Here is a 16,725-nt window from a genome sequence, read left to right on the forward strand (position 1 = left end):
TGGTTGGCTTTTTTAAACAGGTCATGTTAGTCGACTTAAAACCTTGCATTTGCTTATTTATTTGAAACACTTATGTAATATACATAATATGTTATTTTATTTTGTGGAACTGCAAAGGTGACTCTATCTTAAACCAATAATTTTAAAATATTCTCCATTGTCAAGTGTTGAACATGAGATCTCCCCGAATAATCATCTCTATCAAGTGAACTAGCCTCTAATTTGCTACATAATATATTATTATGTACATGTAATACGATATGATATGACAATGAACTAGCCTCTAATTTGCTACATAATATATTATTATATACATGTAATACAATATGATATAATATGATATGATACTACTAATATGATGTAATATGATACAAACGAGAAACAACGTACAAATGTGAAAAGGGTTTAGGTGATGTGAAATGTGAGTAGGGTCACGGGTGTGGTGGGGGAGGCAGAGCCAACGGCAGAGTCCCGGGTAAAGAAAATAGGGGTTTTAGCAGAGTCCTCCTCTTTCCCTATATAGCCGCCACAACTTTCCTTCATTCTTCCCACAACTCTTTCTTTCTGCACCCCTTTCACCCTCACCGCTCACATTCTTCTTCTTCTTCTTCTCCTTCTTCGTATAACTCATTGCTCACTCATATTCTCATTCATACACAAAAGGGTATTCTTCTAATCCTTCTCAACTTCTCGACTTTGGCTTCTTTTAGCTCCTTTTGTTGTTCTTGATCTTGTTTGTTGGGTTTATGAGTCTTTTGCATGTGGGTGTTTGTTGTTTGTCTTAAGAGGATAGAATGATGTAATGGGTATGTGTAAAGCAGGGGCCTTGGTTGATTCTTGTTAAGTTTCTTTTAATATCATTAATTGTTGTTCTTGCTCTTGTTTGTTGGGTTTTATGAATCTTTTGCATGTGGGTGTTTGTTGTTTGTGTTAAGAGGATCGAATGATGTAATGGGCATGTGTAAAGCAGGGAACTTGGTTGATTCTTGTTAAGTTTTTTTTTTTTTTTTTTTTTTTTTCCAGTTTTCGTAAGGTTTTTGTTTGATTTGGGGGGGGGGGGTATGAGTATGTTTTTGTGGTGATTTTTGAATCATAAATGTTAAGGGGGAAACAGGGGTTTGTGATTACTTATTGATTAATTTGTTAATTTGTTTGATTAATTGATTATTTTGTTGATAAATGGTGTAATTAGCAGGGGAAGTTGTGAAAGAAGAGATGAAGTATGTTCTTGTGACTGGAGGGGTTGTTAGTGGGCTTGGGAAAGGAGTGACTGCAAGCAGTATCGGTGTTCTTCTTCAGGCGTGTGGTCTTCGTGTCACTTCGATCAAAATCGGTTTGTGTTTCTTTGAATCGTATCATATGTTATTGAGCTATATGCAGCTGCTAGAACAAACAAATAGATTTGACATTTTGTTAATTCTTTAGTATAATATGTTGCGTCTTAATCGGATAATGGATATGTAATTATGTATAGATTGAAGATTGGTGAAGAAGATAGGAAATGTTGCAATTATGAGTTATCACAAGATGGAATAGTGCAATAGTTGCAAAGTTCGGTGGGACGGACCGAATAAAAAGCTTTCATTGTTTTTTCCCCTATGGATAAATGGATAATTTAGATTAATGGGAGGGTTTTGTTTTGGTGTCCAGTCATCCTCTCTTTTTTATTTGTTTAGTAGTTAATTTTTATGACAAAGAAATGGTCATTTTTGGTTGGTTGTTATGTCTTGTATTTTTCAATTTAATTCAAAAGGGGATTTTTTTTAAATTTAATACAAGATTGACTAGATTATGGTTTGTAGTTTTGGTTAGCTAATTTCTCAAGTTTTTAGTTCTTGTTCTTTTATACATATCAGATGCCATTCTCCTTTCCTATTTGATGGATTTTTCATTTGGTCAAAGGTCTTTTTTTTTTTAATTTGAATCCATATGTCTAGATTATTATTTGTTGTTTTGATTATAGCTAATTTTCAAGCGTTTTTGTGCAACGATTGGGTTTTTACTTCTTGTTCTTTTATACATATCAAATGTTATAATTTATCTTGCAGATCCATATTTAAATAAAGATGCGGGAACAATGTCTCCTTTCGAGCATGGTGAAGTTTTCGTATTGGATGATGGGGGAGAAGTAAGTAGCATCTCAATTTTTGAATAATTAATTTAACTTCATAGCGTTAATCATAAATAGTCGCGTGATGAATGGATTCCTGTTTCTGTTTGAAGGTGGACTTGGACCTAGGAAACTATGAGCGGTTTCTGGATGTCAAGTTGACGCGTGATAATAATATCACTACCGGAAAGATTTACCAGGTAACACGGTTGCACCGTTAAATTTTTAACATTTGAGATGGTAGTGATACTTTTTATTGTCGACTGATTGCTTCTAATTATTGGATGTAGTCGGTCATTGATAAAGAGAGGAAGGGGGATTATCTTGGAAAAACGGTTCAGGTTGTTCCCCACATCACCGATGCCATTCAAGATTGGATCGAACGAGTGGCTGCGATACCCGTAGATGGAAAAGAAGGCCCACCTGATGTGTGCGTTATTGAATTGGGCGGTACTATAGGTAATTATTGGGTGTCATATGTATATGTATGTGTATGTATATGTACTTTGGGTTTTTGATCCGACAAATCACATCTTCATGTAGGGGATATTGAATCAATGCCATTTATTGAGGCTCTCGGTCAATTCTCATACCGTGTTGGTAAGTAATCTGCAAAGTGTCTGGATTTTTTCGACAACTATCATTTTTGTGTCGTTAAATCTGTGCCGTTCATCTAGGTGCTGGAAACTTTTGCTTGATACATGTCAGCCTTGTGCCTGTTCTAAACGTTGTTGGTGAACAAGTGAGTTTACGCAGAATTTCTTTGAGTTTTTTTTTTTTTTTTTTTTTTAAATTATAACATCTAATTTTGTAAAAATAATTCCACTTTATTTTCAGAAAACAAAACCAACCCAACACAGTGTTCGGGGATTAAGAAGCTTGGGATTGACTCCAAACATATTAGCTTGTCGCAGCACAACGGTCTCAAATCAGTTTTCTTGCTTTTACGATAGCTAGAGTTGGCAAATTCGACCCACTTACTTATTAATGGGCATGATTGCAAAAGTCGCTAGGCGCTCCCTAGTCGGTCGACTGGGGAGTTGAGAGTACTCGGCCTAGGCGGAGAGTACTCGGGGAGTACTTGGACATATAAAGAAATTAGTTTTCGGAAATTAAATATATGTCAAATAACATAAATCTACTAATATTTATAATAAAATACGTGAAAATGATAGTCATTCTTCTTTAATGTGATACGCGTAGAAACTGTGTTTCTCTGCCCGAGTTGACCTCCTAGATCTGATTCTGGCCGAGGTTGGCCGCGTTTGGTCGATTCCGAGTAATTAGGCAGAGTTGAAGAAAGTCGCCTCGGGCAGCCTACCTTGTAGCGACTACTCGGGGAGTACTCGGCCTTGGAGACCTTGTTTTACAATCATGTTAATGGGTTGGTTCGGGTTACGTTTCTTAACAGGTCAAATGGGTCGAAACTCGAAAGTCACTCAATGTGTCTTTTAGATGTATAAAACCTTCTAAATTCTATTCCAAAATTATTGTTGAAATGATATAATATATTTTATCTTATTTTGATAAGAAAATGTTTTGGGTCGACCTGCTATGACCACCTTTTTTGCCACCTCTAGCGATAGCAGTATGACACCAATCCTTTCTATCGCTCACCTTTTTAGCACTACATATGCAGGAATTGGATACAAATGTGAAGGAGAAACTCTCAAGATTTTGTCATGTCCCGGTAACACGATAAATAAAAAATATACAGAAACTCAAGATTTTAAAATCTATCTTTTAGTTTCTAAATGACTTTTTTACTTTCTTTTAGGAGGAGAACATAGTCACTCTATACGATGTTTCCAACATATGGCATATACCTCTACTCTTACGTGTACGTAAAACCTGCGTACCATTGAACTTTAGTCATGTTTATTCAATATAAAATATGCAACTTAGCGTCACTTTTGTTTTCACTTTAGGACCAAAAAGCTCACGAGGCGATATTGAAGGTGTTGGATTATCCTTGGTGAGTCCTCTTAATCGTTTTATCTTCATCATTACCCGATTTTAATCATCCAATCTTGGTTTTAAAAAGCGAGAGGCGCACAAAAGCGAGGAGGTCGAAAATTGAGGCGCAAAGCGCAAAAGCGGTGGGCTTTTTGTACCCGAGGCACAAGATGTTTATATAATTTTTTTTATATATCCATACATATCCCATAGGTTTTTAGCTTCCTTTAACCAAAATATAGCTATAAATGAGGCTTTTATACCATTTTACTTGCATGTACAAGTCAAAAAACCCAAGGTACAACATTTGTATGCAGTAAAACGCCTAAGTTACATGAGGCGCGCGCCTCAGGCCAAAAAGCCCACAAAAAAACATCAAAAAATGCACCTTTTGGTCGCTTCCTGTAATTACACAAGGCGAGAAGCAAAAAAGCCCCAGGCCCTGCGCCTTGTTGCGCCTAGGCGCACCTAGGGCGCGCTTTTTAAAACCAAGCATCCAATAAAATACAGTGACTTTTAATTTTTTTTATTGTACAGTATCACATCTAAACCCGTGTTGGGAGAATGGACGGCTAGGGCACAAGTTTGTGACAAGCTTAATGAACCGGTAATTTCAAGCGAAGACGTTTTAACAAAAGTTTTTTTTTTTAAATTATTTTTTGCTAATGTTTCTTGTTTACTTATTCATACAGATTAGAATTGCCATGGTGGGGAAGTACACAGGTCTTTCAGATTCATACCTTTCTGTACTAAAGGTGTTACATCGCTAATTTTTCGCTAATTATTTTAGTTAATATACATTTTCTAAAAATGGTAGTATACTCTTTTCAGGCTTTGTTGCATGCATCGGTCGCTTGCAGAAGAAAATTAGTCATCGTTTGGGTGTCTGCTAGTGATCTTGAAGACGCAACCGCCATTGAAGTATATATCTCTGTTCTCTCTCTAACCGTGTTATCTAAGTTATTATATTGATCGATCATGATGGGGTGTTTTCTTGTTACAGAACCCTGATGTTCACAGAGCCGCTTGGGATTCTTTGAAGGTTAGTCAATGTTTTTATATTACCTGTTTGACCCGTTAGAGAAAAACATTTTTTTGACTTGACAATACGTTGTACAGTCTGCGGAAGGCGTTCTTGTTCCGGGCGGTTTTGGCGACAGGGGTGTGGAAGGGAAAATCATTGCAGCAAAATACGCGCGTGAAAACAATATCCCTTATCTCGGTATTTGTTTAGGAATGCAAACTGCTGTGATCGAGTATGCACGATCTGTTCTTGGTCTTAAAGATGCAAACAGCACCGAGTTTGATCAAAATACTAAAAACCCGTGTGTTATATTTATGCCCGAGGTTTGTTTTGTTACTTTGTATGACTTTCTTGAATTTTTAGTACACGTTTTCAGTTGGTCCACCACAATTTTAACAGGGTTCGAAAACTCATATGGGCGGTACTATGCGGCTTGGATCCAGGAGGACGTATTTTCACGTCACGAACTCCAAAGCTTCACAGCTGTAAGCATACAATGTCGCATCGTTTTTGGGGGATTTTATAGAAAAATGAGAAGTTTTTCAAGGATTTTGGATCTTGTTGTAATGGATTTTGTTGGATTTTAGGTATGGTAATCAGAGGTTCATAGATGAAAGGCATCGTCATCGATATGAGGTATGGCTTTTTCCTAGCTAGTAGGTTGTTTTAAACTCTTAAAACTGCCCTACCCGAAGCAAGTCGGCTGGTTTGATATCCAAATGGTTTCGGTTTTGACAGTTTCAATGCTTCGGTACGTTTTGAAATTTGGAACCGGCTGTGTAACCGAACTAGATGTTCTAACATTCACTATATACATGTGTGTGTATATACATACATATATACACACACATATATACATGTGTGTGTGTATACATGTGTTATAAATTAATGATAATGATTTTGAAAAAAATAAACAGGTCAAACTGCTACACACAAGCTGGTAAAACCAGCCTGACCAACACGACCGGTTTAGTTTGTCGTTTTTTAATCAAGTAGTTAGCGGTTTGGTCTAGACTTTTCGTCAAACCGACCGAAACTGGATCATCAACATCCCTAGCAGCTAGTATTGCTATTTTTTTACAGCCATGCAGACTTTTAATATACTTCAAATTTGATTCAGGTGAATCCCGACATGGTGTCGCAGCTAGAAAAGGCTGGTCTGAGTTTTATAGGCAAGGATGAAAGCGGTCGGCGTATGCAGGTTGGCATTTGGCTTCCTTTGCGATCTTCTTATCTGGTCAGCGTATGCAAGTTGGTATTTGGTTTCACTTTTTCTTTGTTTTTGATTTGCAGATCATTGAACTTGGTAGTCACCCGTATTTCATTGGCGTTCAGTTTCATCCTGAGTTTAAATCCAGGCCAGGAAAACCTTCTGCACTTTTCTTAGGTACCATTATTGTATAGCTCAGTACATGATTAAATGGCGGTGGGCCGGTTTGGGTTGAAACATGTTATCTTTTAGAATGGGCCGTAACAAGGTCGGATTGGTTGAATGTGTGTTTAAAAACTTTTCATATTCTGCATTAAAATTTAAAAGTTTAGTTTCGCATATCTTTAACACATTCGACTCGTTTTCTTTAAAGTTTAATCCCTTTTTAACGTTTTTTTTTTTCACAATTGGACCCATCAATGATATTGGAATTTGGATATCTTACGAAAACTAAAATGGGTGCAGGGCTTATAGCAGCAGCTAGCGGGCAGTTAGATGCGCTGCTAAAGAAAAGTGTCGGTACAAAGGCCAACGGATTCACCAATGTTATGTCAGCAGGGTCACCACATAGGTATGGAAACGGGATCAATGGCATCCATAGCAACGGAAATAGCAACGGCTTGCATGCTTGAAACAAGAAGCTAATAATCCGCGACGGGTTTTGTTTTGTTTTGGTTTTTGAGTTGGGGTTTTGTATATCAATGTTGGGTTCTTTTTTTCATAATGGAACAGCAGCCTTTGTATTAGGAAAAAATTCTAGGAAGTTGGAAATCTATGTGGTCAAAGGTTGGTTTCATTGCAGTTGGTGCTTGGACAAGTTTTAATGTTAACACCCAAGGACATGTTTGGCCTGCCAGAAAAAAAAAGATAGCATAATGGATATGAACCTTTCTGAGTTTTTTTATAAGGGTTTTTTGGGGTGTTTTTCTTACTTTTATAAAGTTTATGAGCTTTTAAAAGCTTCTATGTCGTCCTTGATGTCTGTTTTGTTTCAAAAACACGTCGATGATCTTGGTGAATTGCGCAAAAAAGCTCTTTGCGTGCCGTGAGTATTTTTGACGGGTGTTTTGTTTGCGCTTGTTTTAATGCTTTTTAGCGATAATCTATTTGATATTACTTCAACTAATGTACGTGAAACACCATATGAATTCATGAGTACACCTTTGATAACTCTAGCTTGTAGGCCACTCACCTTGCACGTCCACTACACGCCAATGTTCACCACGGGCATAGAACCCACACCACTTGGAGGGGCAACATCTTACTACGCTCCTTGATAACGTCAGGCTATAAGCTCTTTGGTAACCATATGTATTAACAAAATCATTCAAAGAACATTTATCTGCATGTCAACAACTATTGGTAACTTATACTTGTTCGTCAATTTTAAAAAATAATAAATTATCATGGTGCCTGGTATATAACTTTCTTTTATATGTATTTACATAATACTTGTTGGACAATTTAAAAAAAAATAATAAATTATCATGGTGCCGGGCATACAACTTTCTTTTTTATATGTATTAATAAATAAGTTGTTTTGTTTCGTAGTGTAAATATTATATGTATTGAGACCCAACCCCCATCCCTCTAATTTTCACTGGCGGACCCAAAAATTATTTGCTTGGGGTGCGCATGAGGTGTTCAACGATATTTTCAAGGGGTGCGGTCGGGTTTTGTTCCTAAAATATACACTAATTTTTTTTTCAAGGGGTGCGGCCGCCCACCCTGGCCAAAGGCTAGGTCCGCCCCTGCTAATTTTACCGAAAACTAAGTTCAAGATCTGCCAGTGTTTGTTGGCGAACCTTATATAGGTTAGAAAATAACTGTATATAGTTTTAAGAGAGTTTGGTGCATTGTTCGTATTTTGGTTGGTGTATGAACATAGTGATGTAAAAGGTGCCCTTATATTGGCCAGCATAGGTTAGTTCTACTAAGGCAGCTTTTGAAAACATTATAAGGTGAGTGTCTAACTATGCATGTTAGTCAATTTGGGCAAAACTATGTCCAAGTGGTTTCATGCTCACTCTATATTTACAAAAGTGATTATCATGCTACATGGCTAACTTGGACCAAAAACGTGCCTGTTTGACTATCTATGTTAGCCAACTTAGAAGTGTGTATTTATGATCACCCTCTATTTAAATACAAGGTGAGTTTCAGGCTATATGGCCACCTCATATATGAGTGTTTGACTATATATGAGCCAACTTAGGCAAACATATGGCTAAGTGTATACACACTCACTTTCTATTTACAAGGTGAGTGTCATGCTATATGGCCAACTTAGACAAAAATATGTCTCAAGTGTTTCGGTAAACTTTTTTTTTTAACAGCCGACGAATCAAAGCCCGACTACCCAGGGTGACCCATGGCAAAAGACGATCACATACGCCCGTGATCACAATCAGCACTGGGTAGCCAAAGCCCAACATCTCCATTTCCGGGGAAAACCCGTCGCCCAAAGGCCCACTGCGGTAAAACCCGGTTGGGATCGGATTCGAACTTGAGAAACCCAAATCTTCATAGTACACCGGTCGACATAAAGAGGAGATTGAAGGATAAAGTCAATGTTGTAAAATAAGTCAACGGTCAATGTCCAGATTACTAGTCAAAATAGTAGGATTGTGTTTCTAAAACTAAAAATGTTTCACAAACACTTTGGAAGATTTGAAGTAAAGAATTGTTTGTTTGACTTAATTGAAGATCTTGATTATTGCAAACCATAGGATAATCAAATGTAGTCTCACAAATTACTCTACGATTTCAAATCATTAGTTACGGAATTTGTAGATCTTTATGGCATTAACTAATTAGTCAGATATGCATTTTATAATTACTCATTTCTAACAAAGATATGAGTTGAGAGTTACGTTGATTCTATATAGAATATTTACTTCAGATAATCATTTTTTTATGGATGTGAGTTTGTTCTTAGACCTACTAGCCATTCATTTGTCTCCTTTAAGTAGATATCATTTTTTTATTCATATCACTAAAGGGATTAAAAGTTGAAATTTTGTAGCATATGTGAAACTAGTATTTAGGGTCCACGTTTTGATCGGGACTGTTAAACAAAGCAAAATATAAATGCAAAAATCTTGAACCATGCATGCTAATTACGACGTGTTAAGTTGTAAAAAGTTAGACCGAAACATAAAACATATAAAAAAACAAAGTTGACTTAGAACCCGCGTGTTGCGACAAAGCTGTTAAACCATAAAAATAGACGTAAAAACGTTAACCCACACACGCACGTTGCAGCGTGTTAATTTGCAAAATTTAGACCAAAACGTAAACATCATCGTAAAATTTCGTAAAAAGAAATAACCTAAGTCGAAATAAACATACGTGCAAATAAAAAGATTAACACAAACAATAATAAAAATATTTTAATACATTATTAACCCTTGTATATGATGTGGTCCATATGTATCACATTATACCAATCAACCATGTGCATCATCTTATACCAATCAACCAATGAATAGAAAAAAAAAAATTGAATAGTAATTTATTGAGAGAAAGCAAATTTGTAAATCGATATAGGGGAAAATGTTCTTGCTTCCTCTAATCCTCTACATAATATAGAGAAAATACCTTGGTGGTACCTTCGGGCAACATATAACCTATTAGTCACTAGTATGGCTGCAAATGAACCGAACGAACACAAACACAACTTTATTCGTGTTCGTTTGTTAAGAAAATATGAACTATTCATGAACACTTACCGAAAGAGATTTTTTGTTCATGTTGGAAATGACTTGTTCATGTTCGTTTGTGTTTGTTCGTTAATTTTGGGTACCAAATAAAAGCGAACACAAATGAATGTTCATGAACACAAACAGACACAAAATAAGGCAAACAAACACAAACAAGCGTTCAAGAATATAAACAAACACAAAACAACCCTATCTTTGTACTGAGAACGATGAAGAACACCAACGCAAAAACCCTAGAAACTCGATTGAGAGCGAGGGCATAGTTGTGTCACATCTGCTTTGAATGAGAGTGGGAACGATAGTTTTTAACTAGGGTTTCTAAGAAGTTAGGAATAATCGTAATACGTAATACACTATATCTAATATATAATTTATTAGTGGGAATTTTGAAGTATTTAAATTAAAAATCTTAATAAACTATCAAACATAAACGAACACGTAACCAAACGTTCACGAACATAAATGAACAAACGCGACCCTTGTTCTTGTTCGTGTTCATTCTCTTATTAAATAAACGAACTTCCCGTCGTACGGTTAAAAACTGTTCGCTGAACATTTGGTTCATTTACAACTCTAGTTACTAATCTCATTCCCTAAAATAGAGAAAATATAATATAAAAGAAATAAAAAATATTATTGAATTACATACACATTAAATTGAGAATGTGATGTGAAAAGTTGGTAAAAAATAAATAAATTTTAAAGATAAATATAAACATTAGTTAAATTATAGAGATAAGGATAAGGATAAAGATAAGAATAAGGATGAAGAAATGAATGTAACTGCCGTAACATATACGTCAATGCTAATCCAAATTTGGTGCTAACCTATAAAAGGTACAATGACCTCAGGAGTTACATAAAAGATTAAATGGGGAATGTGGTGAAAATTTAAAAAAAAATAAATAAATAAATTTTAAAGATAAATATAAATATTAGTTAAATTGAAGGGATGCGAACAAGAATGAACAAATGAATGTAAATGTCATAAAAAGTATATAAGCACAAGTAGGGACATGATTGGCTGATTTTTGGGCCTAAGTGACAACATGGTGGGCTAATTTTGGGAACCCATTGTAGTAAACTTCAACGAAACAAAATAGCTGTCACCAAGTTTGGCACTTAACCTATAAAAGGTACAGTGACCATCGGGGGGGGGGGGTGAGTGTAGTGGGGCATAGACCGACTTAGGACTGTAAACGAACTGTTAAGAAATATATGTGTTCATGAACTGTTCATAAACGCTTACCGAACGAGATTTCATGTTTGTGTTTGTTTGTTAAGGAAATGAACTTGTTCGTGTTCGTTTGTGTTTGTTTGTTAATTTTAGGCAACGAATGAAAACGAACGATGATGAACACAAGTGAGCACAAACTAATGTTCATGAACACAAATGGTAACAAACGAACACAAACAAACGTTCATGAACAAAATATATAATACATTGATACTTATTAAATATTTTATTTGTCGTAATTTTGAAGTATTTAAATAAAATATAAAAGCTAAAAACACTAATGAACTAACGAACACAAACGAACACGTTATAGAACGTTTACGAACATAAATGAATGAATGCACCCTCTGTTCATGTTTGTTCATTTAACTAAACAAACAAAATTTCTTGTTTGTGTTCGTTTATTTAATTTGTTTAATAAACGAACGAACACAAACGGACTTCCCGCCGAACGGGTCACGAACTGTTCGCCAAACATTTAGTTCGTTTGCAGCCCTAGACCTACCTATAAAAAATATAACTTTATAAAGTATATAAGCTCAAGTAGGGACATGAATACATGATTGGCTAATTTTGGGGCCTAAGTGGGAACATGTTGGGCTAATTTTGGGAAGTCAGTTGTAAACTTCAACGAAAGAAAATAGTTTTCACCAAGTTTGGCACTAACCTAGTGACCATCAGGGGTGGATTGAGTGTAGTGGGGCATAGACCGACCTCCATAAAAAAATATAACTTTATAATTATAAAGTATATATAAGCTCAAGTAGGGACATGATTGGCTGATTTTGAGGCCTATGGCTATAAACGAACTGTTAAGAAATATATGTGTTCATGAACTGTTCATAAACGCTTACCGAACGAGATTTCATGTTTGTGTTTGTTTGTTAAGGAAACTAGTTGTATACCCGCGCGCATTGCGGCGCGTTAAACCGGTTTTTTATCCATGTGCGAAACCAAATCACTCGGTTTGATATCATAACATGATCTAAGAGATAAAATACATCGAGACGAAGATAAAAATATACTTTTTGGAGAAAAAAAATAATTGGTAACCAGGGAATTCGCCATGGAGACAACATCGTTCACAGATTTTAACTATTGCAGTGGAACCTAAAGAGGGGTTACTTCCTTCAAGCTCTCATGCAGTTAAATACAAATTAAGCTACTAACATATTTGTACCAAACGGGATCAAACTGTCCAATCATACTAACATTAGCACCACCAACAATAGCTTCCATGAAATCTCAGGGCCAAATCTTGTAACGGCACCAAGATTGTTCACCTAACTTGAAGGTAATGCCATGGCAACATTAGAGCCTTGCTTTCACAATATTCAAATACATAAAGAAAGCTATGTATAGCCAACAATTTTTTTTGTTACTCACCAGCCTTGGCGTTCCACCTCCACCATCAATGATGCTCAATGTGTTGCTAGCTTTGTTAGGTATAATATGAACTAAGCTCTCAATACGAATCTTGTCTAAAGCATATAAAAAGGTTAATGATAGATGATAACATCTAGTAACAAAACAAAAATCACTATTTTTCGATAAACAGTCCATTTTATTTAATGAAGTCGATGATCCACATTACCTTCCTGACTGTTAAATAACATGATTATGGTTAAAAAGGAATGTGCTTTAGTAAGGGATTATGATGTAAAAACCAATATTTAAATATCTTAAGTTTCAAACTTGCTCCAACCCGATCCGGAAATACCCCGGACCATTCATTCTTTGTGCGTCTAGTGAAATGAGAAGTTTGGTTACTGACCCACTTGCATCCATTTCACTTCCAGCAATTGTATTAAAGAAGATTATGCTTTAAGAACATAGATTTAACGATCTTTAGTTTGAAACCCTACCCGACCTGTTTAGACCCCTAGGGACCATCCATATTTAAACATCTAGTGAAATGTTTGGTTGGGTTACCAACCCACTTGCATCCAAGCAATTGTATTAAAAAGGATTATACCTTAAAACATAAATTTAAGGATCGTGAGTGTGAAACCTAACCCGACCTGTTAACGCCCCTAGGGAAGATCCATTTTTGCACCTCTAGTGAAGTATTAAGTTTGATTAGTTGCTTGCATCCATTTCATTTATAGAGATCATATTAAAAAGGAATTATGCATTAAAAACCTAGATTTAAGAATTTTTTAGTATGAAACCCAACCCGTTAATACCCCTTGGGACCGCCCATTTTTGCATCGCTAGTGAAATGGCAAGTTTGGTTACTGACCTGCTAGCACCATTTCACCTCTGGCAATTATATTTAAAAAGACTATGCTTTAAAAAACCTATATTTAAGGATCTTCAGTTTCAAACCCAACCCGGCCCGTTAACCCAACTGGCCTTTTTTGCACCTGAATCGAAATGGGTAGTTTGGTTACTGACCTGCTTACATACGCTTCAACTCTGGCCCACGGGATTCAGCTGAGAAAGTTGACCTAATTCACTTCCCATTAACAAAACTGCAGGTAGTACCAGATCCAATTCTAGCTCTACTCGTAAGTCATTCTGTAAAAAGCCTATATTACCCTTAAGAAAACCAGAACTACCATGATAAAAAAACATGCTAATGGAAAGGCCTAAACTTTCAAAAGATCTAAATGAATTGCCGATCCTGAATCAAGCATCTTGCTTACCCATCCTGACCTATTTTTTACTAAACCCATCCTAACCCAAACTCACCCTAATCCATACCCATCCTGACCCGATAACCAACCCAATCCAACCCACCCATTTTGCCACCTCTAGGTTTGATGTCATTACCCATGCCCACCAAATACCTATAAAGTGAGATTTATTAAATAAAAATTAGAAAATAAATTTACCTACAAAGCAACCATCCACATCCCACATACAGAAAAGCTTTGTGAACTCATTCATCATGCTAAGTGCTGACCAAATATGTTGTCCACTTGTACTTCCCTAAATTGTCCTCAACAATTAATTAATAAAAGAAGAAAAAAAGATAAAGTTTGTATTGTAATTTAATAAATTATGTGTATCATATGGCTGATAGAATCAAATATTTTTTAGAGTTGCTTAAAATATCTAATTTGTAACACTTAAGACAACCGTGACCTAAAAAGTGAAGATATATGAATGGTATATGATTATTTGACAGTCACAGAAGTGCTGGACGGTTGGTAAATATTGACTTTGACTATAAGGAAAAAGTGGCAAGCTTGTTGAGAACAACACAGGCAAAAGAGGGCCGAACAGGCAAATAAAAAACGCATACTTGGTTTGGTTCTAGGCTTTGACACCTCTTCTGAAGGACAATAGCACTAATGATAATGTTTGGCTTGTACTCCATTAAACCTGACTCAACTTCCTGGCAATTCAAGATTTCTAATGAACATTATTAGAAAGTTATAGGATTGGGTCGAAAGGAGTTCACTTTTGTGCGCGTCTAAATAGGTCACTGGGTTATCAACGAATTTCAAAGTTTCAACACTATAGCTATAGCTACTAAATCGAAAACTGCAAAAAAAGAAAACTTTATAAGTCATAAAGAGTATATGTACACGCATGCCAACCCAAGAACCAATATACTGGACGCTAAACCACGTCTACAAAGCTGAAATTCAAAAGAACTACAGTCAGTCAATAGCGAAACAATAGCATAACATTAATTTTTATCTATTATGAGGTTAATATGATACACAATGAAACTATTAATACCATCTGTTTTGATAGTTTAGGAATAAGATTTTTTATCAACTTCTCAAAAAAGGTGTATGACACAATAAATGGAAACAAAACGAATAGGCTCAGATATGTAATTGTGGAATTGGAACAAAATAGATCCGGGTTAAGCCATGGCTGCAAATTCACAGTTGCATAGTCACTGTATATATCAACTATGCCATTTGGATATTGCCCCGCCAAGGTACGACTCCGATCTTTGGTGTCCCGTTTTTTTTCTGATCATCACAGCCTATAAACAAATTTACAGAAAAACACTGTTACCAGAAAAATGACAACCACCACCACAGGTATCGCCACTACCGCCGCCATAGTAGCAGCGTAAGCACCAAAACCAAAGCGACTCAGGTAACCATTGTTGTACCATCATCGTCACCAGAGTAGTCGCAAAATACATCACGGCGAAACCCTAGCCACAGTTAGAGGGTGACTGGTCAGAAACACCACCACCGCCGGTTAGAAAACCATGGCGTCACCACCATTTGAATCATCACCTCCTGAACTACCTTTTAGAGTGGTACACACGACGATTTACAAAGCCACCAGCGACAACCAAAACATAGGCGTCTACTATGACCAACAAAAGATCAGTCGGAGACAAACATGCATAAAAAAACACAGGCATCAAACGATGCTCAACTATAATCGCCGGAATTCTCGCCGGAGAAGAAGCAAAACCCACCGAATGCAGGGGTTAAAGTTCAAAATCCTAATCCCTCGGGATAAGACGATGAACAGGTGATGTTGAATAGGTGTCAAACCCTAGCGTGAGAAAACCAAGAGTTGAAGCAGAAAGGCAAACCAGGCGCCGAAATGCACCTGGCCGCCGCCAAGGCCCCGCCACCATATAAAAATCCAAATCATATAAAAAATACTAAATGATACAAAGATGATAATTCTTGATACCTGGTTCAGGTCACCCGGTTCTCACCGGAGCTAACCTGAATTTGTCGGAATCAACCGAGTTCTAGCCGTCATAATCCCATACCAAACCCTAACCTCTCAAGGCTTTGTTGATCTGGTCTGTTCATGTTGCGTCGCTGCTGGATCTAACCAGAGGGTTTTCATGACAAAGAGAAAAACCTGTTGATCTGGTGGGAGGTGGAAAGCAGACGGTGGAGGAGAAAATTCGGTGAACCAGGTGGTATTCTGATCGAGAATATGAGGTTGGGGAAAGAAAGAGGTGTAAACAACCGTCCAACTCTGCCAATAAGAATGCTCCACAAATGATAAAACACTATTCATTTCCTCCATCTATTAATAGATATTAATGAACTTGTTCGTGTTCGTTTGTGTTTGTTTGTTAATTTTAGGCAACGAATGAAAACGAACGATGATGAACACAAGTGAGCACAAACTAATGTTCATGAACACAAATGGTGACAAACGAACACAAACAAACGTTCATGAACAAAATATATAATACATTGATACTTATTAAATATTTTATTTGTCGTAATTTTGAAGTATTTAAATAAAATATAAAAGCTAAAAACACTAACGAACACGTTATAGAACGTTTACGAACATAAATGAATGAATGCACCCTCTGTTCATGTTTGTTCATTTAACTAAACAAACAAAATTTCTTGTTTGTGTTCGTTTGTTTAATTTGTTTAATAAACGAACGAACACAAACGGACTTCCCACCGAACGGGTCACGAACTGTTCGCCAAACATTTAGTTCGTTTGCAGCCCTAGAACTACCTATAAAAAATATAACTTTATAAAGTATATAAGCTCAAGTAA

The 16,725-nt window shown here is 36.3% G+C and overlaps 1 protein-coding gene and 1 long non-coding RNA gene across 3 annotated transcripts; one reads left to right on the forward strand and one right to left on the reverse strand.

Moving 5' to 3' along the window:
- Window positions 1–437: 437 nt before the first annotated feature.
- On the forward strand, window positions 438–7,212 carry LOC110883853 (CTP synthase). 2 transcript variants are annotated; one of them, XM_022131503.2, is made up of 21 exons: window positions 438–664; window positions 1,193–1,333; window positions 2,049–2,128; window positions 2,224–2,310; window positions 2,401–2,569; window positions 2,654–2,710; window positions 2,788–2,852; window positions 2,948–3,031; window positions 3,750–3,800; window positions 3,888–3,950; window positions 4,039–4,085; window positions 4,604–4,673; window positions 4,759–4,821; window positions 4,898–4,987; window positions 5,070–5,108; window positions 5,186–5,413; window positions 5,490–5,575; window positions 5,678–5,726; window positions 6,211–6,291; window positions 6,384–6,477; window positions 6,766–7,212. In XM_022131503.2, the coding sequence occupies exons 2-21, from the start codon at window positions 1,216–1,218 to the stop codon at window positions 6,930–6,932; spliced, it is 1,788 nt and encodes a 595-aa protein (XP_021987195.1). In that variant the 5' UTR covers window positions 438–664; window positions 1,193–1,215; the 3' UTR covers window positions 6,933–7,212. The 2 variants fall into 2 exon arrangements, with proteins under 2 accessions (XP_021987195.1, XP_021987196.1); XM_022131504.2 differs by having other exon boundaries at window positions 1,196–1,333.
- A 5,105-nt stretch (window positions 7,213–12,317) lies between these two features.
- LOC110883852 lies at window positions 12,318–14,162 on the reverse strand. Its single transcript, XR_002560735.2, has 4 exons — window positions 14,097–14,162; window positions 13,657–13,779; window positions 12,646–12,740; window positions 12,318–12,542 (listed from the first exon to the last, which is right to left on the reverse strand). It is a non-coding gene; the product is annotated as an uncharacterized LOC110883852 (long non-coding RNA).
- Between the last annotated feature and the right edge of the window lie 2,563 nt (window positions 14,163–16,725).

Source organism: Helianthus annuus, chromosome 7 (genome assembly GCF_002127325.2).
Source record: "Helianthus annuus cultivar XRQ/B chromosome 7, HanXRQr2.0-SUNRISE, whole genome shotgun sequence".
Classification (NCBI taxonomy): domain Eukaryota; kingdom Viridiplantae; phylum Streptophyta; class Magnoliopsida; order Asterales; family Asteraceae; genus Helianthus; species Helianthus annuus.

Bases quoted from the DNA above. Each gene is read 5' to 3' on its own strand.
- LOC110883853 (XM_022131503.2), top strand. From the start codon at position 1,216: ATGAAGTATGTTCTTGTGACTGGAGGGGTTGTTAGTGGGCTTGGGAAA. The intron at 5,414-5,489 runs GTTTGTTTTGTT...CAATTTTAACAG, and splicing joins GTGTTATATTTATGCCCGAG to GGTTCGAAAACTCATATGGG. The intron at 6,292-6,383 runs GTTGGCATTTGG...TTTGATTTGCAG, and splicing joins AAAGCGGTCGGCGTATGCAG to ATCATTGAACTTGGTAGTCA.